This window comes from Nansenia antarctica, assembly GCF_963989245.1.
Source record: "Nansenia antarctica genome assembly, chromosome: 3".
In the NCBI taxonomy this organism is placed as follows: Eukaryota; Metazoa; Chordata; class Actinopteri; order Argentiniformes; family Microstomatidae; genus Nansenia; species Nansenia antarctica.
Genome location: NC_137688.1, coordinates 40,069,917 through 40,091,775, shown reverse-complemented (window position 1 = coordinate 40,091,775; position 21,859 = coordinate 40,069,917). Strand labels below are relative to the sequence as shown.

The following is a 21,859-nucleotide window of genomic DNA, read 5'->3' as shown; positions in this document are numbered from 1 at the left end:
ACAGTTGTGAGGTCTGCTCGGGCTAATGAGCAGTCTGCCCGATAAGCATGATTTAAAACATTCGTGACACAATTTAAAATATCTTCCCACTTACTTGCACTCCCTGTCCAGCTACTTTCACAAATTAATATTAAGAAATATATCACTGAGATCGATAGACTGACAGGGTAGCCTGCAGTAGCTAGGGTTTTTAGTTACAATTGAATTAGTCACTCAACCATCTTGTAAACAAATCTTTGGCTTGGGTCAAATCGATGCTCTGGAAAATGCTAACAGTGCAATCTCTTTACTACTGACGTTCTTTGGCGGCAGTTTTATTCAGGCAGTTCATAAGCTACCCATGGATCTTGGTCTTACTCGGAGCGAGCGAGTTTGAGGCGGAAAGGGGACTTGCACAGGACTTACAGATTGTTTTGTATTTAGCTATACTGAACAGTCAAACAAGTTTCTATTTCTTTCAGGTCAAGTAAAGGGTGACTTGGTCGTTTGTTTTGAACTAACTGCACCGTCTATTGCTGGTTTCGAAGACCATGGCTCCAACTATCCAGACCCAAGCCCAGCGAGAGGACGGTCATAGCAGGTATGTACATAGCGCTTTCAGCTAACTAGCTAGCTAAGTAATACGCTTACTTGATTTATTGATTAGATACATTGTGAGTTATCAGTCACCACGTTTTGCATCAGCCTTATACATGTGACTACAATTCACAAGTGTTCACTGTAGTGTAATAGCTAGGTAGCTAACTAACCGACAGTGAACAACACAACAGTGAACGTAGCTAGCATCATAACATAACGTAGGTAGGCAAACTCATAGCCAGCTATTCATAGCCTAATTGTATTTCAGTCAAGATCATGAGTCTATTTCTTCCATGTTTAGGAGTTCCTCGCACAGAACTGTCCCAGAGAGGTAAGTCAACTTTTAAAATCCTCTTCAGCAAGATGTCAGCAAAGCTGTATTCCATCATCGAGCCATTATCGTTCATATACGTTTGATCCATGCCTTTGCGTTTGATTATAACTACTATCATGAGTTCTGTGTATTTTGATCGTGTGTGACTGAGATTGTCCCAATTAATCTCCCAGGTCTGGAGTGGTGTGTCGGGTGAAGTACTGCAACAGCCTGCCTGATATCCCTTTTGATCCTAAATTCATCACATATCCATTTGACCAGCACAGGTAAATGCCAGTATTACTAACCAGCAGAAATACTTTCAAATACTTTGAGCATTTGCTTGAGCCTACATGGAGTGCCAGATGGATCGGTTTTGCACTGCTGGGATTATTACATTAATAGATTGATTCCATTCATAAATTCAATCATTTGTTATTTTTCCCACTGGATCCATTGTCTCAGGCAAACTCATTCAAGCACATTAACTATTTTGAATTGAAATAACATTCTAAATGAAAATACAGTTTGACTCAGTTTTCTCCCACATAAGTCTGATAACAATGTCAATGTAGCAGAATCTGATGTGTTTCCGACACACACACACACACACACACACACGCACACACACACGCACACACACACACGCACACACACACGCACACACACACGCACACACACACACACACACACACACACACACACACACACACACACACACACAGTGGTAGTGGTGACCTAGTAGTAGATAGTGAGTTGGATCAGACGGTCATGAGTTCGAAGCCCACCTGGGAACACCACTAGTGTGCCCTTGAGTAAGGCACTTAGCCCTAAATTACACCAGGGAGACCCTGTGTCCCTGTAATCTCTAATTGTAAGTGGCTTTGTATAAAAGGGACTCTGTAAAAATGTCCAATGTTGAAGTGTTTTCCTTCTCTAAACTATGTCTGGTTTTTGACAGGTTTGTGCAGTACAAGGCCACATCGTTAGAGAAGCAACACAAACATGAGCTGCTGACAGAGCCTGACCTCGGGGTCACCATAGACCTCATCAACCCAGACACGTATCGCATCGACCCCAGCAGTACGTCTCTCACATGGAGCATGCACTTCTACTACACCACTCATGTAACACTTGTGCATTCTCCCCACATGAATTTTTACTAGTGTAAAAGATGGAGGTGGAATTGCCATCAAGCCCATGCTTTTAAATCTTGATGGGGGGGGAGTTCACAGGTGCACATTTCATGCAAATGGTAGATAATTAGATAATTAATAGCAGATATTATCTTTTTTCCCCATGGTTATTTGAGGTTTGTGCTTGAGAAGCAGTGGTAATTTAGATTAATTCATATACTGTGTTTTCCCCCCAGTTCTTTTAGATCCAGCTGATGAGAAGTTATTGGAAGAGGACATCCAGGCTCCGTCCAGTTCTAAAAGGTTTGGAGACAAACTACATATTATTTAGCATTGAATATGATTGGTGTGGTATAGCTGTTAGAGCATTGTGACTGCCATTGGCACCTGCTCCTAGCATAGATTTTTTTTAAATGATGACTGATGTATAGATGATTCACTTACATTAGACAAAAGTTCTGCTAAATGTAAAAAAAAAAAATATGAGCCTTTGTTTTTTCCTCAGATCTCAGCAGCACGCCAAGGTGGTCCCGTGGATGAGGAAAACAGAGTACATCTCTACAGAGTTCAACAGATATGGAGTCTCCAACGAGAAGGTGGAAGTTAAGTGAGTATGACCTAAATAGCTGCCCTCCACATAGTTGGACCACTCCCCCCTGCACATAATACACCCCACACCCCTGAAATATTTTGGTGCAAGAAGGCCTGGATTTTGCTTCGGGAGCCTTGGTCCCCACTTTCAGGCAAAAATCTGTGAAGAACTGCATCCTGATTTGTCTTTGATATACGTAATCTTTCCTCAGGATTGGTGTGTCTGTCAAACAACAGTTCACAGAGGAGGAGATATATAAGGACAGAGACAGCCAGATTGCTGCCATCGAGAAGACGTTTGAGGATGCAGCGAAACCGGTGAGTGAGCTGTGTTTGGCTCTGCACAAACAGAACCCACTCCTTATTCCATTCATACACGTCAAACTACATAAGCCCAATACAGTCTGCAGAGCCGGAGCACCAGCCAACAGCAGTTTCAGAACCTGCAGGTTTAGGACCGCAAGTCTAGGACGCTTGTTCTAGGGTCCTAGACCTGCAGTCCCAAACTGGTTCTCTGGCTCTGCAGACACAGGCTACTCCATAAGCCTACTTACATATCTCTATGTAGTAGATAAGCTATACAGAGATCCCACGGCTGGGTGTGTGCATCTACAATGCTCATTTATTAATCGCAAACAAGGCAAGGCACCCATACTCTGCAGTGAAATTGTAAACTTGTATCATCATTATAAAGTGACATTTGAATAAGCACGGTGGTATTCCTCTCTGTCCCCTCCTAGATCGCCCAGCACTACAGCAAACCCAGAGTCACCCCTGTGGAGGTGATGCCTGTCTTCCCCGACTTCAAGGTGGGCCTCACTTCCACTAAAGAAAGACACTGTCTTTACATGTACACAGCCTTTGGACATTTTCTTTCCAAATAGTACTTGTCTTACACTGTTACAGCAACTGTGCAGCATGTGTAACCAGGAGAGTACAGTGCAGCATGTGGAGCATGTGTAACCAGGACAACTGTGGAGCATGTGTAACCAGGATGTGTAACTGTGGAGCATGTGTAACCAGGATGTGTAACTGTGGAGCATGTGTAACCAGGATGTGTAACCAGGATGTGTAACCAGGATAGTACAGTGAACTGTGGAGCATGTGTAACCAGGATAGTACAGTGAACTGTGGAGCATGTGTAACCAGGATAGTACAGTGAACTGTGGAGCATGTGTAACCAGGATAGTACAGTGAACTGTGGAGCATGTGTAACCAGGATAGTACAGTGAACTGTGGAGCATGTGTAACCAGGATAGTACAGTGAACTGTGGAGCATGTGTAACCAGGACAACGGTGGAGCATGTGTAACCAGGATGTGTAACCAGGAGAGTACAGGGCAGCTTTGCTCGGTAGTTGGAAAAGGGTGTAAAACACTGAGAATGTGACAAGCTTCTGCACTAGCCGTGACTATCCACCTGCTTCATTCCCATGGGCTTCGTTGCAGTGGGAACTCATTAGTTCCTGTTGCTGTCCCACACTAGAACTGAAGGTGTTGCTGTTGGTAAAGTAATCGTGTGTGTGTGTGTGTGTGTGTGTGTACGCGTGTGTGTGTGTGTACGCCTGTGTGTGTACGCGTGTGTCTGCGTGCTCTCTGCCCCCCAGATGTGGATCAACCCATGTGCTCAAGTTATCTTTGACTCCGACCCTGCGCCCAAAGACATGACGCCAACTGCAGGCGTGGAGATGATGTCACAAGCCATGATTAGGTGTCTACTAGAACACATTACCACCTTTTTCGCCTGAATATCTGTCTGTGCCTGTGTCCAAATACCCATACTATGTCCATAATATTTACTGTTTAGTGAGTAAATTGCGTATTGGATTACTATTTACAGTCTTTATTGTTGCACCCTATAGAGGTATGATGGATGAGGAAGGAAATCAGTTTGTGGCCTACTTCCTGCCCAATGAGGAAACTATTCGCAAACGCAAGAGGGACGTGGATGAGGAGCTGGACTTCATGCCTGATGACTTGTGAGTAATCAAATGGTGGACAGAACACAGACTCCCATTTATTTTCATGTGAACTGTATTATCCCTATGTATAACCAGTATCCTACATTGCAGACTTGCACCTGCTGATTTAGCACCTGTCTATTTTGATTATGTAGTCCTGCATTACTTTCTTTCAAATTGTCCAAATATTCATTGCAATTTGAGGGACTGCACAGACACTCCATGTAGTCTTTACTGGGGGGGAAAAAAGTTGACTTTGCATGTTTTTCTGCACGGTACAGGTATGACTACAAGATAGCCAGGGAGTACAACTGGAACGTGAAGAACAAAGCTAGCAAGGGCTACGAGGAGAACTACTTCTTTATCTTCAGAGATGGAGACGGGGTCTACTACAACGAGCTGGAGACCAGGTAACCACAATAACCACAGGGCATAGTGGGGGTTTGTTTGGTTGTGTCTTAATTCATGCTAAAATGGGATTTACCTGAGGGTGAAGTAAACGACAAACAAACGCTGCTCAGGAGCAAAAGTCAGTTGGTGTAGTTTGTTGTGGCCTGAGGCCATGGAACCAGAGCATCAGCTCAGTGCTTCCCTACCCATGCCTAAATCGTTTATATCTTAGATACATTTCAGTAGAAAATGTGCCTAAACCTTGAAGATGTTATCTGAACCGTAATATTCTGAACAGTAATCTCACCTTACCTTGGGGTATGTATAGTTCACAGTTGTTGGTGGTGGTGGTGGTGGTGGTGGTGGTGGTGGTCTTGTGTTCTGACTGTTGTCCTCTTTCGCAGAGTGCGGCTGAGCAAGAGGAGAGCTAAGGCTGGAGCGATGTCGACCACTAACGCTGTGTTGGTGTGTAAGCACAGGGACATGAATGAGAAGGAGCTGGAAGCTCAGGTGAGATTCCTACCTACTGTAGCCCCCCTGTCTTTGTATCGGCCTCGTAGTGTACATATCAGGATGTACACTACTTGCCATGTTTCTTTCAACAGAACGTTACTACTTGGCACCCTTCTTGCCAAAAGTGTACTTGTTGACTACTTTTTACATGTATCATTTAAAATATATATTTTAATGGTTTTAAAGCAATCATGAGTTTAAATACATGAGTTGTAATGATGACAACCCTCTCCTTTGTGGCCATCAGGATGCACGCAAGGCTCAGCTGGAGAACCATGAGCCGGAGGATGAGGAGGAGGACTTGGACTTAAAAGACTTGCAGGACTCTGGTCAGTCTAACTGCATACTGTAGTCTCTTCCCTATTTTACCACCACTTCTTCAAGGGGCAATTAGGGATTCAAACAACAACAAAGCAATTACGCCGCCAACTTTTCTGTGTGATGTAGATGTAACCTTTCTAAGATTCTTAGACAGCTATGAATGCAAAGACTGACCGTCCATGAGGTCCAAATGATAGTTTTAACCATGTTTTTGATATGCAGTATGTTTGCTCTTACATAGTGTAAGAGCAAACAATGAAGTAAAACATGCTTATATGTTCATGCTTATACTGGCTGAAGTGGTAAGATAGTTGAACTAAGTCCATGAGGCAAGTTCTTATAGACTCAATGGCTATATGTCATTGAATTAAGTCCAAAAGTAAATGTACCAATCCAACCTTACCCCTTTAACTACAGTTAATTAAATGTAGTCTTCTTCTGTGGTTCACTACTTCCTCACAACATTATATCTGGGGGGTATTCCATCAACGTCGCTAAAGGAAAATCCAGGCTTATTTTGATACGTTTTGTGAGACTTCAAAAAATATTATTTTTGAATAATTATTATTATTATAATAATAATGTATGTTTGCGCCAATGATTCTCTTTGTGGGGGAGAAACCTGGATGCTTGCAGTCGAGCGATGTGGTTGAAATTATGGAATACAATGGGAGCATAAAAATAACGAAGCAACTCTTGCATGTTGTTCCCAGTGTGGTTTGTCTGTTATGTCTGGGTACATCATCTTCATTCCTTATGTGTCTGTATCCTTCTGTTTCATCCTCTCCAAGGTGATGACAAGGAGAAAGGCAGCGAGAGCGAGGCAGAGAACTCTGACAGTGACTCTGAGAGGGAGGCAGACGAGGACGCAGAGCGGAAGCCAGAGGAAGAGGCAGAAGAAGACGAAGGGAAACGGAAGAGGAAGACCAGTGATGGAAGTGAAAGCGGCGAGGAGCGGACTGCGCTGCGGGATGAGGAGGAGATCTTCGGCAGTGACGACGACAGCGATGACCACAACAACGACGAGCCCAAGAACGGCGGGCATAGCAGTGGGGAGGAGGGAAGTGGGAGTGAGGAGGAGGGAGACAGGGGGAGGAGAAGGAGGAGTGGCAGCCGCAGCCCCTCCCCTGCCCACAGCAGCAACAGCGACCACTCAGAGGGCCGAGCCCAGAGCGGGAGCGGCAGTGAGCAGGCCTCAGACTCCAGCGATGGCAGCGACAGCGAATGAGATGCTTTGCGTTGTTGCTGTGACAACAACATCAACCTACCACACCTTTCTCCTGAGTGAGTTCTGTCTGAAGAGCTCCGCCTTCATCATGACAGTCCTATTTCTATTACTGGCTCAAATTTGGGCTATGGTCTCTTTGGTGTTGAGAATAAGTGATTGTTCTCTAAGGGGATATTTTACACCTTATAGTCAGGTAGTCTATGGGCCAGGAGAAACTGTTATCCATGGGAACCTTTTTGTTGTTCCCTAATCGCTCCCTTTGATTTTTGGAACCATCTGACTAAGTTGTAGAATATTGAACTATCCCTTTAAAAGGAGAGATATTAGTTCTGAGGGATTTCAACAAAGGGTACCTGTAAATGTCAGTTACTCAATTCTGTTAAAAAAATAAAACTCTTGCTGCTGATGTAGCTGGAGCCACCATTGTAGTAGTTGTGTGTGTACAGTACATACTTGTACACAATTCTTCCTTCAAAGTTGTGAGAAAAGCAATGGAAAATAATTTTTGGTTGGACTTTTCAATGCTCTTTGTTCTGTCAATGTTAGAGGTTACTTTGCATTATAAATGTCTTTGGAAAAGCAAATAAAGTGATGCGATTTTGTAAAGAGTTGTTGATTTTGGATGTTTTTGTAGTGTCAAAATACTGTAAAAAGATACATTGTTGTCAGTCCTTTTCCCCTCAAATTACAGTGAACCTGTATGATTGACACATTTCCCTTATGAACAGATAGACATTGTATACAGTATAAACAGTAGTTAATGATTTTACAAGATACGTTTCTGAATGCTTTCTCTAAAGTTATCTTTGAAAGTCAGATACTGCTGTTAAATATTTTTCTTTCAGTTGTGGTGGCAATGTTTTTTTTAATAAACCAATCAACTATTAAGTTAAGAATTGAAGTAAACTTGACATTAACATGACACAAACAGCATTTATTACAGAACTAATTAAGTATTATCAGTGCATGCATGTTTGCAAAGATTTACAGTGAAGACCAAATATTCTTTCAGATGATGATATTTAGACTAGAGGTGCAGTCAAATACCAGTTTGATACAGAGCTCTGGATACAAGCAGTCAAAAAGATGCAAAAGCTAGTACAAAGTGAAACTTCCCATTCTCAAGATTATATTGACTTGTTCAATTATGCCTACATCAGTGAAGTTCAGCTAATATCAAACAATCAAGCAGCCCATTTAATGATGTGATTATAAAGAAAACTAAAAGGATATGTGTAGGTCCACACAGACCTTCAGTGGAAAAATGTTTCATCAACGAAAGAAAGACAATTTTTCTTTCAGCCACTCCTCTGACAAGTCATCAATGTTTCTGGTTTCAAAAACCTATTGAGAAAACAGGGAGGAGTCAGATTAAACATGCATGTTTCTGTGATAAAGTTTAAACACCTTATTTCTTTCATAATTTGAAGGTTGTGCTCAATCCATTTGATTGAATATGATATGAAGATATGCAGCCGAATGCCCAATCCCATCTCCCTTTTTTTACCCCTACCCCTTTTGGAGTGCCACTCGCTTTTCGCCTTGCCACCAGGGGTGCAAACTTGTCACCTTTCTGCTAAATTAGCTTTTTTTGGGGGGGGGGGGGTGCGTGAGCTAACTAATCCCTCTGTCTGCTAAACTCTGCTGCTGTTGAAATACCTTTTAGCTTCAGGCAGCTAGGTACAGTTCCAGACAGTGTGGAGAACACAGTCACAGTAAACTGTTTTCAAAGTAATTCTGCAGGTGTTAAGGTCAGGGCTGCCGCTACTTACACATGCATCATTGTTAGACCACCGTTAGTGCTAGCGGTATCTATTTAACACCATTAGTGCTAGCGCTATCCCCCCTCTAAGGTTAGCCGCTAAAAAAACATTTGTCACCTTTTTGGGCCATCGCCAGTTTGCACCCCTGTGCCACTCTCTTTTTGGCTTTGAACAGAGTTAGGCCCAATCCAAATTCACCCCTTGGCCCTCCATTTTAGCCCTCCCCCTCCGTTTTGCACGTTCACGTAAACGGTAGGGGTGTCCCAAGTCTTGTTTTCATGTAGGGGTAGGGCTAAGTGGTAGTGCTACATAGCCTTCCAAGCTGAGGTTTTTAAGATGCACACTCCGAACGGAGTTACAAACGGAGGGTTTTACAAAATCGCACAATGCGTTGCGAATCATCGGCAGGAAACTGGAATTCGCACTAGCAACAAAAGAAAGCCACAAATGTTATTATTTTCTTTAATAAAGATTTTAAAATTTTTAATAACCATTGTATTATCTTAGTTTAATGTCATTTCAATGTATTATAGGCCTTTTCTTTATAACAAGCATCACAAAAAAGCTAGTTGTAATGTTTTAAAGCTGATTTGTCCATGACAGTCCCACATATTGACATATTTCCATGTCGCATTTCTCCCGTTTGATGGCATGTGATGACCGAAATGTAAACTTATTCCATTACCATTATACCTTTAGCCAGCTGAGCAAGCACAACGTTTCTGCTGAAATTTCCCTTTTTAATTTAAAAAATGTATGTACTCTACTGTACCAATCCATTGCATTTACAACGATCTTTTTACACTAGGCATTGGTAGTTAGCTTCCATAACAAACACGTCTAGACCATTGAGATAAGATCCTCACAGGTCAAGTGAACAGGTAATAATAAATAATAGTCTAATAACAATAATAATAATAAATAGTTCCCATGGATAGATTTGCCTACCTTCGGTAAGTAGCTATGATTTCACAACAGAGTGGCTGTATATCAGCCAGGAGAAATCAATACGCCATTACTATAGCCAACAAAACATTGGTGGCTAGCTATTACTTTTAAACACAATCACTCCACAATTCCAGCCGATTTTGCAAGCCCATTCTGTAGTACAGTGAAAATGTCATGTAGCTCCTTTAATTTGACAGAAAGATAAATGAGTACCACCTTAGTGAGTTCTGCTGCTTGGACCAGTTGGTTCTTGCTGCCTGCATACATCATTTGCTGCTCAGGCTTGCATCCTTTGAAAATAAATGTGTATTGTGAGACCAAGACATAAACCAATGTCCACTGACCCTATTATGCAAGATCTCACTATATTCGAGGTTAATAAACTAAAAAGATGATGTCTGTAGTTTTAGTCATCATCAATTCCAAATTTCAACAAAGATATTGATCCACAATCGCTCCATAAGTCACTTTATAGAAGTGTAGATCCTTCACCCACTTTTGTTGTTAACAGAAACATGGTGAATCACTCACCCACTGGACTTGAGAATATGAAACACAGAGGATAGGACACTCTGCCGTCTGCATGGAGGTATTTGTAGCTGTAGACAATGAATGTGCGCTATTGTCAAGGAACTCCAATCAATGGACAATACTAACCCAACATTGGCAATGTTTTTTGAATTTTAAGGTAATTCATGTATGTGCTGTATCAATCACCCCAACCATAGAGATAGCCTAGATGGCTAGATGGCTGACAAATTGTTCCATTCTGGACTATTGGGTCTGTTTGACACCTGCCCCTCTACTGTGTCTATCTCTATGGCCCCACAATTCTGTAAGGATATCTGGGCTGCCGTTCTGGAAGTTCATCCCTCAAGTCATCAATGGAGATATCCTGAAGTTTAAGAGAGATGTTACATGTATTGATAGAGAAGTTGTGAATATTTTTTACTCAGAAGTGAACATTCAATAAGTTTCATGACTTACCTCATACTCTTCCTCCAGGATCACAATCTGTCTCTCCATGTCAATTTTCACTGAGAGAACAGAATAATCATTATACATGTGTGGTTGTCTGCACAGTATGTGTTTATAAGCCTTTTGTTGTCTGACAAGTATAACTAATATACATCTTGGTTACCAGACCATACCCATATAATCAAATAGTAATTACATAGTAACAGATTGGAAGTTAAAGGGATGAATAAGTCACAGAGGAACAGATATGCCATTACACTTACTCAAGATGGCAGCATTGTTAGTCTCTTTTCGGAATCTGAACTTCTTCAGTTTTTCTTTCAGACTGTCATCCACCTCACATACAACAAGAGAGCTTGACTGAAATATACAATAAAAACAAGTGTTTCAAGTCTGGTTGTAAATGTTTTGACAGATTTTGTTATGTGTCTGCTATAATAAATTATGCTAAATGGCATATATCAGAGAATTTGGAAAAGTAAATCGCAATGTAGAACAAAAGTTCTCACTGCCTTTCTCCAACTAAAGTTACCATGCAACCCCATTATGATATAGCAAAATGCGTCATTGACAACACTGGTGTCAACATCACTTTATACTGAATCTATAAGCCCAAAAATAGAGAGAGAGAGAGAGAGGAGGAGTGCGAGGCAGGCATTTTAGAGGATCAGTTTGTAATTTCAGATGAGCAGATTGCCATGTACCATGCATGAATAAAAACAATTTAGCTGTTCACAAAATCTTCAAGTGACAGATTGAGGCCAGGAAGTGCTTTTTGTTGCATCATGGGACGATGCAGCTTCCTGTGTCAAGAGGCTGTAGAGGGGTGGGGGGGGTGATAGATGGCCCAAGGGTAGCGAAGATAGACTTGCACCTGCTTTAAAACCTTTTGAACATAATTTATACTGGCACAGTTCACCTACCCTACCTGAAGACATGTTCTTAAAAAAGTGGAACATCATACAAATCAGTCATCCATACCATTCTGAAGTGAAATGGTCCTGTTCTGCCTTCTTGTCACCAATGAGACTGCCTTGCTGTTTAGGTAGTTCCTTCTCTGCTGCCAAAAGCTTGTGACAGGATGCTAACCAACTCCTAAGATCCTCCCCTTTTAACATAGAGAATCAGAATCATAGAGGAGCAATGTAGCACCTAGCAGAGTCGCCTCCCCTTTTCTACAATCTGCTATGTTTGCTTGAGCATTGCGTATGTGTTAATGTGAGTATGCTGAAGGCTTCGACCCAGAATTTACCGAACTACCGAACTTTTATCATTGTTCATGATTATACATACTGTACTCTTAATCATAATACATACTGTATATCCTATTGTAACTATTCATTTTCACCTACCGTATATTACAGCACAGTATATAAGACGAGTATATAAGGCAAGTATTTTTGTGCTGGTGGGTGTGGTCCGACCGATTGGGGTGGGCCTGTCTGGGCCAAAAATGCCAGGGCCTAATTTTTGTCCCAGTCCAGCCCTGCGCCTAACCTTAACTCTAACCCTATCCTTAACCATAAATCTAGTTACATATCAACAGAGTTGCAGTTGATAGTTTGAGCAGCTGTGGATCATCTATAAGGGAATAAAGTCACGTGACCCCAGTCAAGTAGGAATTGTCATACCCGCGAAGCGCGAGGAGTCATTGAGCCCGCGAAGCGCGAGGAGCGCTCGGTTATTAACAGAGACGTTCATAGCGGGAATTTCTGGATCAGGAGAGCACCTGCATTCTCTTACAACATCTCTTTCATCAATTATGCCGATGGGTACGTATAGCTTAATTTATCCACATCTGCTAGCGGTTTTAATAAACTTATTGAGGACACAAGTTGGGTTGTATTGACATATAGAGCTGAATGTCGTACTTGGAGCTGTCCATAGTACTGAAGCAGGTAGCCTACCACAGGACAAAAAAAACCTCTAGTAAAAGTACCTCAGAGTAACGTAATTGTGTATGCTAGCTTTTTCTTTTTTTACTTCAGGAAAGCATCACCCATTAGAACAGAATATAGCCTACAACAAAATGTGTATGTGTGCTAAATGGATATGTATCTAAACGTCCTCAGTGTTATAATAAATAAATAAATAAATACACCAATTACAATTACATTGGGAATAGACTTGTTCTCTTCTTCCCATCTCTGGCAGCTGCTTATAATCGCAGGAAAGCACTGGCTCTTCTTTTACTCCTCCAAAGGCTTCAGGGAAGAGGAAGAGGGAGAAGATGGTGGGTTCATCACCATTATATCTTACCTGATAATCCAAGTGTGGACCCGATCTCACCCCATGCTCGGTCCTTCACCTGGGCATCATGGTACAATAATCGATCATTTGTCGCATATAAAAAATATTATTTTTCGACCTCAAGGATCAGCCGTTAGTCGTCCATTCCTGCAACAAACTTTCAAGCACCTGTGGTGATTGACAGCTACTTCCACCATCCAAAAAGGGGCGTGGACATGACGGGAGGGCAAAGTACCCGGATGCTTTGCTCTGATGAATTGAAAACGAGCGCCCAAAGAGGCGTCGCCAAGATGGCGGCGAGTAAACCTGGGCAGTGACAACAGGCTCTGAACAAACTAGTCGCGTCGAGGCCCCTCGTCATCACGTTCATCCCTACGCGATACGTCTTGCGCCCAGTCGAAGTAGATCTCTCCCAGCGTACTCTCCATATTTGTCTGTGTTCAAATAAACATTTTTGTACATAGATTATTTTATATGTCTTTGAAATCAATCGGAAGTCATTAAACAAACAACACTACGACAGCGGTTGGATCGAAGTCTACGGTTATTACCAGTTAAGCTATTTCATTTATAGATGAAGCCTATAGCTGATATGCTAGCTAGCTTTGCTCGTGCTAAGCTAATCGGTTAGCAAGCTAACAAGTGACAATTCACAAATGTAAACAAACCAACAAGGGAGAAGCTTTTCGGCTGACATAATGTGGATGTAATTATTGTAACGTGACGGGCCTCCTTTTTACGGAATGAATCTCGGGGGACATGTTCGCCTTGAGGACTTAACGAATCATACGAGAAAGGGATTTCGACAGCTACGTTGCTAACGAAAAAACAATACCAATCCTGAATCCCTACTCGTCCATTAGCACGGTCACATCCATCAGACTGGTGTCCCAGCGGAGGGCCGCTGGTTGTGATGCTAGCTTGAGCTAACGAGCTAGCCGACTTACACTAGCCCGTCAAACCCACTCCTGTGCACCGGTAACCAACACAGCCCGGCCAGTGCCCTGAACACCACCAGGCACTGTCAGTCCAGGTTGGTGTGTTTTACGTTCTCTCAGTAGCTAGCGTGAGTCTAACCTACTAGCTACATGTTGGGAGTAGCAAGCTAGGTAGCTACGTGTCAAACACAATTAGCTACCTAACATTAACATCAAGAGTGACGTTAGCTAGCTGTGATGCATATTAGTGTCGTCTCAAATATAAAATGTGTCAGTATAATTGGGTTGGTACAGCTAAGCTACGCCTGACAGCAACAAGCTAGCCAGTGTCTGGTGATTGCTGGCTAGTAAAGCAAGCTGGCTAATTACCACAACAGCACAGTGAGTAAGCAACTGTTTAATTACCCCAGATATGATATTTGAGCTAAGTAAAGTAACTGTTAACATTAGGTGGCCAGGATTTAAAGATCCGGAATATGACAGCATGGGTTTGCTAACATGGAATGGGAATCAGATTCGCCTCAGTTAGAGGCTGACTATTCACTACGGTGAGCACTGCGAGGGATGGACACTCTCACGTTTGATCATGGCTGATTAACTCTTACTGTGAAGTTGTTACGATTGCCAGGTAACTTGCTGCAAGGTAAACCCATTCCCCCTTAAAGCTTTATCTACTGACAGCCATGCGGACATTTTGACCATGGAATTCCAGAGTAATAAAAACATTTGATTTTAAGTCTAAATATGCAAGATAACCACTAGATTTAAGATATGAGAAAACTCTTTTACAGGATGTTGGCCTAAGGATAAGGAGAAACGTGTGTTAATACTGCATGAACATAATCGACTGTATTATGTGTTATGAGAAGTGATGATGCTGGCAATAATGTGCTCTACTTTCTCTGCACCATGAAGCTGATTATCTCTGCATTATGATTAGCCTAGCTGGCCTAAATAAAGGACATGCATAAGAGTATGTAGGACCATCTTACATGTGCCTCTAGATTGTAGAATTTATCCATGTACCCAGTCTTTCACATACTGCTTTCTATCACAGTCATGAGATTGCAGTGACCCTCAACAATGTAGCCTACATTTTCAACATTTGTTTTTAATGATTGGGCTTTGTTGTAGTTGCAAAAAAAGCCTCCCCATTAGAATGAATGTGGCATGTCTGCTTATATATAAATTGAAACTCACTTGTAAGCTGGTTACATTAGTGAATGGACCCAATATCAGGGCACTTAAAAGACACAGGACTTAAAGAGCCATACTGGGACTGGCCATTAAAATAAATAAATAAACTGGATTAGGCCTAGCCACAATCTTTAGTGCCACATTAGACCTTTTCCACATCCAAATGACTGATGAAACATCACATTTTTAATTTGGATATTTTACTGGCTAATTACTGAAGGACCAGGCAAGATGTGCCAACAAGAATGCCAGTTATTCTAGAAACTGGGCACTAGAACTCCAGTCCATGTACTGTCACGTGCAGCTCAGTGCTATACAGGCAAAAGCTTCTTAATTGTTGCTGTTTTTCAAAAACTAGGCTTGCAGCCAAGACTTCATTGTGGAAAAATGCTGTCAATTGCTTTAATCTAATGGGAATTTTTCTAACTGTTCATTTGCATGAGGCGTCAGCATTCGTTGTCAAACTGATAGCTTGTTGAGACAGCGTCCCAAGGACAGAAATGTCTTCCCATGGTAAAAATTGGAACATCCAATAAAAACGTAACTTTTTCATGACTGGGCACTCTTGTCAGTTCAAAAGTATATTAAAAGTATATAAAAAAGTATATAAAAGGGTATAATGCCATGTGTGTCATATTTGTTTTGAGTAGTTAGTCCCCCATGATGAAATCGGGCAGAGGACTGTGGATCTGTCTCCACCTGTTCATATGTCCGTATGTCATGTGATATTTCAGACACCACTGGGACAATTTTTACTAAACTTGGGGTGAATTATGCATCTTGCCATAGAGATCTGGCATATACACTGATTGGCCCAAGAGGCTTGCTATAATGAAATAACAACAGAAATTACAAACTTTGAACAAGCGTTTTTCCTGGCTATAGTTGGGACGTTAAATGTAAATTTGGTACATATTTGCTGCCCCTAGTAACACGTTTCTAGTAACAACGAGCTATAAGCTCCGCCCATTAGATTTTCTGCTAGTTAGATTCTTTGTCCCCCACCAAACTTTGAACAAGCATATCTCCTTCCCCTGTTGAGCTAGTCATGTGATTTTGGACATACTCATGATAAACACATTTCCCATAAGGACCTATATAATGTTGGTACATACAAATTAAATGTCTTCCCACATCCCTTGAATTGACTCTGGCTTCATCCATAGATTGACTTAAATCATCATGTTTGACTATTATACTTCAGTTCATGGTAATTTTACTGTGTAATTGTGTGATATTATGCTACATTGAGTTATGGTTATGCTTATGTTGAGCTATGGTTAGTGAGTTATGAGGTATGTTACAGTAAGTGTGTGAAAATAAATGTATGTTGACCACCTTGTGGGACGGCTCTTCAAGGCCTGTGTTGTGTATGTCAGGGTTAAAAAGGTTTTCAAGATGATGGAGCATTTATTTTCTCCTTACCGACACTATTTTATGAATTTGAACATAAGCCAACTTTTTTTTCAAGAAAAGAAAAATGATTTTTTTTTTAGGGAGTTACTCTCACCAATTTCCACAAATGACGAAATATCATTCACATGTTCCCTGTAGTTTTTAATTTTAATATTTTTACACAATATAGGATTGCATGATCAACATACAGTATAACACCTAGTCTATAATTTATCAGCAAATCAGGCCCATGACCAGGGTTCAGCACACCCAAACGCCTAAATAAGAGTGACCATTTAAAATGGACTGATAGATATATTTATATCACATGTTCTTTTCCTGTCCCTCTGCAGGCTTTTGATGATGCTGGCGTTGATGCGCCGCCAGAGAGAGACTCTTCCCCCTGTCTGAGACACTACCGACTACATTGGACACACACAGCTCCCACCCAAACCACTCACGACTCCCCTACCAAGGCCCCCCTCCCCACTAGCACCCTCTCCTGCACTTGAACCATGTGAGGCCCCTCCCCACTCCACTCTGAGGGGATCCCAAGACTGTTCTGCAAAAGCCGCCGCCGCCGAGCGGGGCCAAAGTTAAACTGGTGTGAGCAAAGCAGTCTTCCCCACCCCCCTCCCTTACCCCCAACCCCACACATTCCCGTCTCCCCCGTTCCCAAGGGGACGCGCCATGATGTTCCGAGACCAGGTGGGCATCCTTACAGACTGGTTTAAGGGCTGGAATGAGTGCGAGCAGACGGTGGCGTTGCTGTCCCTGCTGAAAAGGGCCTCTCGCACCCAGGCCCGCTTCCTCCACATCTGCCTGGAGCATTGGCTCGCAGACTGCACAGAGATCCACATCCTGGAGGCAGAGGCCAATAATGCAGGTAAATGCATTGTTTATTCTATTGTATTTTTTTCTATGAAAAATAGCCGGAATGAAGTATTTGAAATACTCTCAGATATTCTGAGCATTTGCCTGAGTCTCCACGGAGTGGCCGGTGGGCGGGGATTGTACAGCTACTCGGTGCAGGCGAACTCAATCAAGCACAGGTCGTTTTGAAAAGTTTTTGAAAAAATACTGAACACAGGTCTTTATGGCGACACATTTGAAATCCTGCTGGATTAGTCAATTCGTTTTTAGACTAAGTCCCTTACAGTATCTCATCTAAGGACGATTGTAATCAGATAGCTGGTGGCTTTTTATTTCAGAGGTTCTTCTCCTAACATTACAAAATTGTGGCTATGATTGTATAACTGAAATAAAAACGACGTTGAAAAAAAAGTCATTCTCTTTCTCTTCTCAGCCATTGTCAGCCAGTGGCACCAGGAGCCCAAGGAGAAGGCGGTGTCTCTGCTGCTGTCTCACCTTCCTCTGCTACAGCCGCGCAACAGCGAGGCCAAGTGTGAGTACATGAAGCTCCTCCAGAAGGTGCTGAGCCACACCATCGAGAGTAGCCTGTTTGTGGAGGAGAGCAGGCAGCTGCTATCCTACGCCCTCATCCACCCCGCCACCACCCTGGACGACCGCACCTCGCTGGCCATGTGGCTCAACCACCTGGAGGAGCACCTCTCCAGCGGCTACGCGCCCTGCCCTTCCTCCCGGCCTCCCTCCGGACCCTACCACCCGCGTCAGGGCTCAGATGAGTGGCCCAGCTCTGCGGAGGGCTTGGAGCCTGGCCACGCCTGGCACGACAAGAGCCCCTCCTCCTCCAGCACCTCACCTGCGGGACAGAACGGACACCTGTCCTTCCAGGGAGGCATGCCCTCCCCCATCAATAGCATCACCAATGCAGGTCAGTTTCTCCTCTCCTACCAGACAAGAGGGAGAGGAAAGGAATGGTACTGGCAGAGAGATACTGTAACAGGATCCAGTGAGTTTCCATGTTTGATGTGGTTGTGTTCTAACAGCCTGCCTCTCATTCCTGTCTCTCCTGTGTGTCAGGCATGGGTGGGCAGAGCCAGCCTAGCCCCCTGAAGAGGTCCATGTCCCTGATCCCCTCCAGTCCCCAGGCCTGCGGCTCCGAGTGGCTGAGTCAGGACGACCTGGGGGGCAGCAGGCAGGCCTTCCTACCCACCGACCACGCACCCCTCTCCCCCCAGAGCAGCGTAGCCTCCTCAGGCAGCGAGCAGACAGAGGACCAGGGCTTGACACGCAACACCTTCCAGGAGGATGGCAGCGGCATGAAAGGTTCAGACTTCTACCCCAATACCAGGGACAGGGAGTCATAGGATTACGTAGTCATTGTGTATAGTGTAATGGTGTTTCTTGCACCCCCCCCCACCCCCTTGATTTTCTGTTGATTTGTCTATATATTTATGTGTGTGTTCTAGATGTTCCCACGTGGCTGAAGAGTCTCCGTCTTCATAAATACGCAGCACTTTTCTCCCAGTTGACCTATGAGGAGATGATGATTCTCACAGAGCATCACCTGGAATCACAGGTTTGTCTCCTTCACATCCTCTGTGCCTGGCCTTTTTACCCTCATTACACTACAGAGCCGAACTGAGTCGAGCTGTACTGAGCTGCTGAGCTGTACTTGCTGTAAACATTTCTGGAAGGAAAACGTCCAAGCCAGCACAAACTGTCGCGGTATTTGAAAATAGCAACAGTGTCAATACCTATACTGTCATGAAAAAAATCTGCATGTGCAATGTGCGCATATACAGTATATAATAAACGCCTTAAGAGTGTTTGTCCAGCACCACTGTCTGTGTGGTTGAAGATGCTATTGAAAGTGATGACAGAACATTTTGTAAAAAAAAAAAAAATTGTCAAATAAATAACCTGTCAAAAAATACTATTTAGAAGCAATCATAATCCCATGTCACGTGACTGCTTCTCCTCAGAAGAAGGATATGTGATTCACAGCACTCGTCTGCTGTGTTGCAGTGTTTCCCATACATAGTCTCATTATGAACCAAAAGTATTTTTATTTATTTTCAAGCACTGCTCGTGGAAAGTGTTCGAGCAGGTTCGGAAAGGATAGGGCTTTGGTCCACCTTTCACCAGCTGCTGTCACAAATGCATCATTTGAAATTGGCGGCTCTGTCAAAGCCCTGCAATGTGATTTTGAATCCCACTGTAAAACCGTAAACCGCGGCTAAATTTGCGGACGATTTAACGGTATCAATAATTGGAAACCGCCCAACCCTACATTGAGCATTATTATGTATATATTAGGATACGTTTTGCTCTACCATTAGGAACAAAATACATATTAATAATATGTACACATAATATTTTTGGCTGTGTCTCCTAGACTGCCCTAGGTCGGCTTGTAAAATACCTTTTCTTCCAGTGTTAAATGTCATTGTCCTCCAGCATGGTGATACCTCAACTCTTAACGAGGCATGAAATTAAACGATGCACCCTACAGTTATATAGAGCTACCTGCACAGATAAACGATACGATTCTGGCATTGCTCCCTAGTTGTAATGAAACAGATGGTAATTAGGGTCGTTATTTAGTGACTGTGGAGGTCCGAGCTGCCTTGCAAAATGATCCACCCTGCTTCTCATGCTCTTTCTCTATTCTCTTCCCTTCTTTTTCTTTCAGAATGTGACTAAAGGGGCGCGGCACAAGATAGCCCTGAGTGTTCAGAAGCTAAGAGAGAGGCAGAGTGTTCTCAAATCCTTAGAGAAGGTAAGGGGTGTGCGGATGGAGATCAGTTCAAAGGCTTTTCAAAAGCATTTTATTTTCCCCATGCTATTCTGAACAACTTCCTATTTGTCAGTTTATTAATTAGTAATTTATTTAGGCTTGTGGCTTTGATGTTTTTTCAATTGAAGTACATTTTAATTAAGGTCATCGTCCCCAATGCTATTATGGATGTGTTTAATACTGTACAGATGTTTGCATTTTCAAAGGAGAATCTCCATAGATTATGATCCCATTTTAGAGTTTTGCTAATGAGCTAATGCTACGATGCTAACCCGGGTCTGCTCCTGGCAGGATATCCTGGAGGGGGGAAACCTGCGTAATGCCCTGCAGGAGCTGCAGCTGATCATCATCACACCCATCAAATACTACAACCCCCCCAGCGCTGCCCAGAGAGACATGGAGGCCAGCAGCCCCTCCTCAGAGGCATCCAAGCCTGGGGAGGACAAGGACCTGGCGTCAGAGGGCTTCCAACCCCACAACCCCCCTCCCTGCGATGGCGAGTCCTCAGCCACACCCATCTCAGACGGCGACATTGCTGGCCAGTTCACGCGTGTCATGGGTAAAGGTAAGAGGACGTTGTGCTTTTTACTGGCCGTGTGATTTGTGTGCTTTGTGTTTCTTTTTATTTCATGTAGAGGTGTGACGTTGGTGTTCATCGCTAGGAATGGTTGTGTGATGTTCAGAGCATCTGTGTGCTAGTGTAGCAATGTCAACACCCCCTGACCGTGTGTTGCAGTGTGCACTCAACTGCTGGTATCAAGGCCAGATGAGGAGAACATCAGCTGTTACCTGCAGCTCATTGAGAAATGTCTGACACATGAGGTGAGACTCTTCAAATCCAGGAATGGAACAGCTTTCTAATACACAGAACCGGCTATGAATACAAAATGTGGCAATGCTGCTAACAAGGTGTAAGTAACACCTTATTGGCATGTCAAGTGTGTTCTCCATAGGGCCATTTTAGTTGCACTGGGAACTTTAATTTTCAGCAATGGAATATCTTTTAGTGGAAATTGAGAGTCAAAAAAGAGTCAAAAACCTTTCTCTCTATTTTAAAATAAATATAGCTCTCCCTCACAAGTGGACTTTCTAAACCATTTGATGTGTGTGGCTTTGTTTGGTGCTTGTGTGTGTGTGTGTGTGTGTGTGTGTGTGTGTGTGTGTATGTGTGTGTGTGTGTGTGTGTGTGTGTGTGTGTCAGGCTTTCACAGAGACTCAGAAGAAGAGGCTGGTCTCCTGGAAGCAGCAGGTGCTGAAGCTGCTCCGCCTGTTCCCGAGGAAAGCCATGCTGGACATGCCTGTGTACAGACAGAAAGGGTGAGCCAATCCGCCTTGAACTCTCTCGTCTCCCTCTGATCTCTCACAGGGTTGGGTTGAGTTCAATTCAGGAAGGGATTTGAATTGAAAGTTTAAAGTTTTTTTTTAATATCATTTGATAGATTTAGAATAATTGAGTTGTAATTTGTTACTTGAATCTCAACTGCACCCAACGCTGATCTCTGGCCTGAGGCAGAGATGTCAGTGCAGAGGAGTGTCCATGGCCTTCTCTCCATCTCTGTGCTACCTTGTAGTTGTGTATGTGCTTATCTCTCAAACACTTCAATAATATGGATGTCATGACAATAATTATCTAAACACTTCCATGTATTTAGTACATCAAGCTCTCCATCTGTTTTCTCTGTGGGTTGTCTCTCTC

General features: G+C 43.0%; 3 protein-coding genes across 3 annotated transcripts in view; 2 read left to right on the top strand and 1 right to left on the bottom strand.

Annotated features, from left to right (window-relative positions):
• Nucleotides 1-372: 372 nt before the first annotated feature.
• On the top strand, nt 373-7,875 carry paf1 (PAF1 homolog, Paf1/RNA polymerase II complex component). Its single transcript, XM_080525181.1, has 14 exons — nt 373-580; nt 881-910; nt 1,087-1,179; nt 1,854-1,975; nt 2,265-2,331; nt 2,534-2,635; nt 2,832-2,937; nt 3,360-3,428; nt 4,225-4,328; nt 4,480-4,596; nt 4,860-4,988; nt 5,373-5,478; nt 5,729-5,810; nt 6,594-7,875. Exons 1-14 carry the CDS (start codon nt 531-533, stop codon nt 7,028-7,030), a joined length of 1,614 nt encoding a protein of 537 aa, XP_080381307.1. The 5' UTR covers nt 373-530; the 3' UTR covers nt 7,031-7,875.
• A 232-nt stretch (nt 7,876-8,107) lies between these two features.
• gmfg (glia maturation factor, gamma) lies at nt 8,108-11,800 on the bottom strand. The gene is made up of 7 exons (XM_080525669.1): nt 11,701-11,800; nt 10,983-11,079; nt 10,729-10,778; nt 10,589-10,636; nt 10,273-10,360; nt 9,958-10,031; nt 8,108-8,374 (listed from the first exon to the last, which is right to left on the bottom strand). Exons 1-7 carry the CDS (start codon nt 11,701-11,703, stop codon nt 8,303-8,305), a joined length of 432 nt encoding a protein of 143 aa, XP_080381795.1. The 5' UTR covers nt 11,704-11,800; the 3' UTR covers nt 8,108-8,302.
• A 2,119-nt stretch (nt 11,801-13,919) lies between these two features.
• Nucleotides 13,920-21,859, top strand: part of samd4b (sterile alpha motif domain containing 4B) — an 11,698-nt gene continuing 3,758 nt past the window's right edge. Inside the window, exons 1-9 of the mRNA XM_080527799.1 lie at nt 13,920-14,002; nt 16,853-17,385; nt 17,806-18,294; nt 18,444-18,689; nt 18,833-18,942; nt 20,059-20,145; nt 20,455-20,728; nt 20,900-20,985; nt 21,365-21,480. Of these exons, the coding sequence (XP_080383925.1) occupies nt 17,190-17,385; nt 17,806-18,294; nt 18,444-18,689; nt 18,833-18,942; nt 20,059-20,145; nt 20,455-20,728; nt 20,900-20,985; nt 21,365-21,480 (1,604 nt within the window). The 5' untranslated portion in view covers nt 13,920-14,002; nt 16,853-17,189. The remainder of the gene's footprint in view (nt 14,003-16,852; nt 17,386-17,805; nt 18,295-18,443; nt 18,690-18,832; nt 18,943-20,058; nt 20,146-20,454; nt 20,729-20,899; nt 20,986-21,364; nt 21,481-21,859) is intronic.

Coding starts and splice junctions, on each gene's coding strand:
- gmfg (XM_080525669.1), bottom strand. Junction 10,637..10,728: donor TCCTGGAGGAAGAGTATGAG/GTAAGTCATGAA, acceptor CTTAAACTTCAG/GATATCTCCATTGATGACTT. Junction 8,375..9,957: donor AAGCAGCAGAACTCACTAAG/GTGGTACTCATT, acceptor TTTTCTCAATAG/GTTTTTGAAACCAGAAACAT.
- paf1 (XM_080525181.1), top strand. CDS start 531: ATGGCTCCAACTATCCAGACCCAAGCCCAGCGAGAGGACGGTCATAGC. Junction 581..880: donor CGAGAGGACGGTCATAGCAG/GTATGTACATAG, acceptor TTCCATGTTTAG/GAGTTCCTCGCACAGAACTG. Junction 2,332..2,533: donor GCTCCGTCCAGTTCTAAAAG/GTTTGGAGACAA, acceptor TTTTTTCCTCAG/ATCTCAGCAGCACGCCAAGG.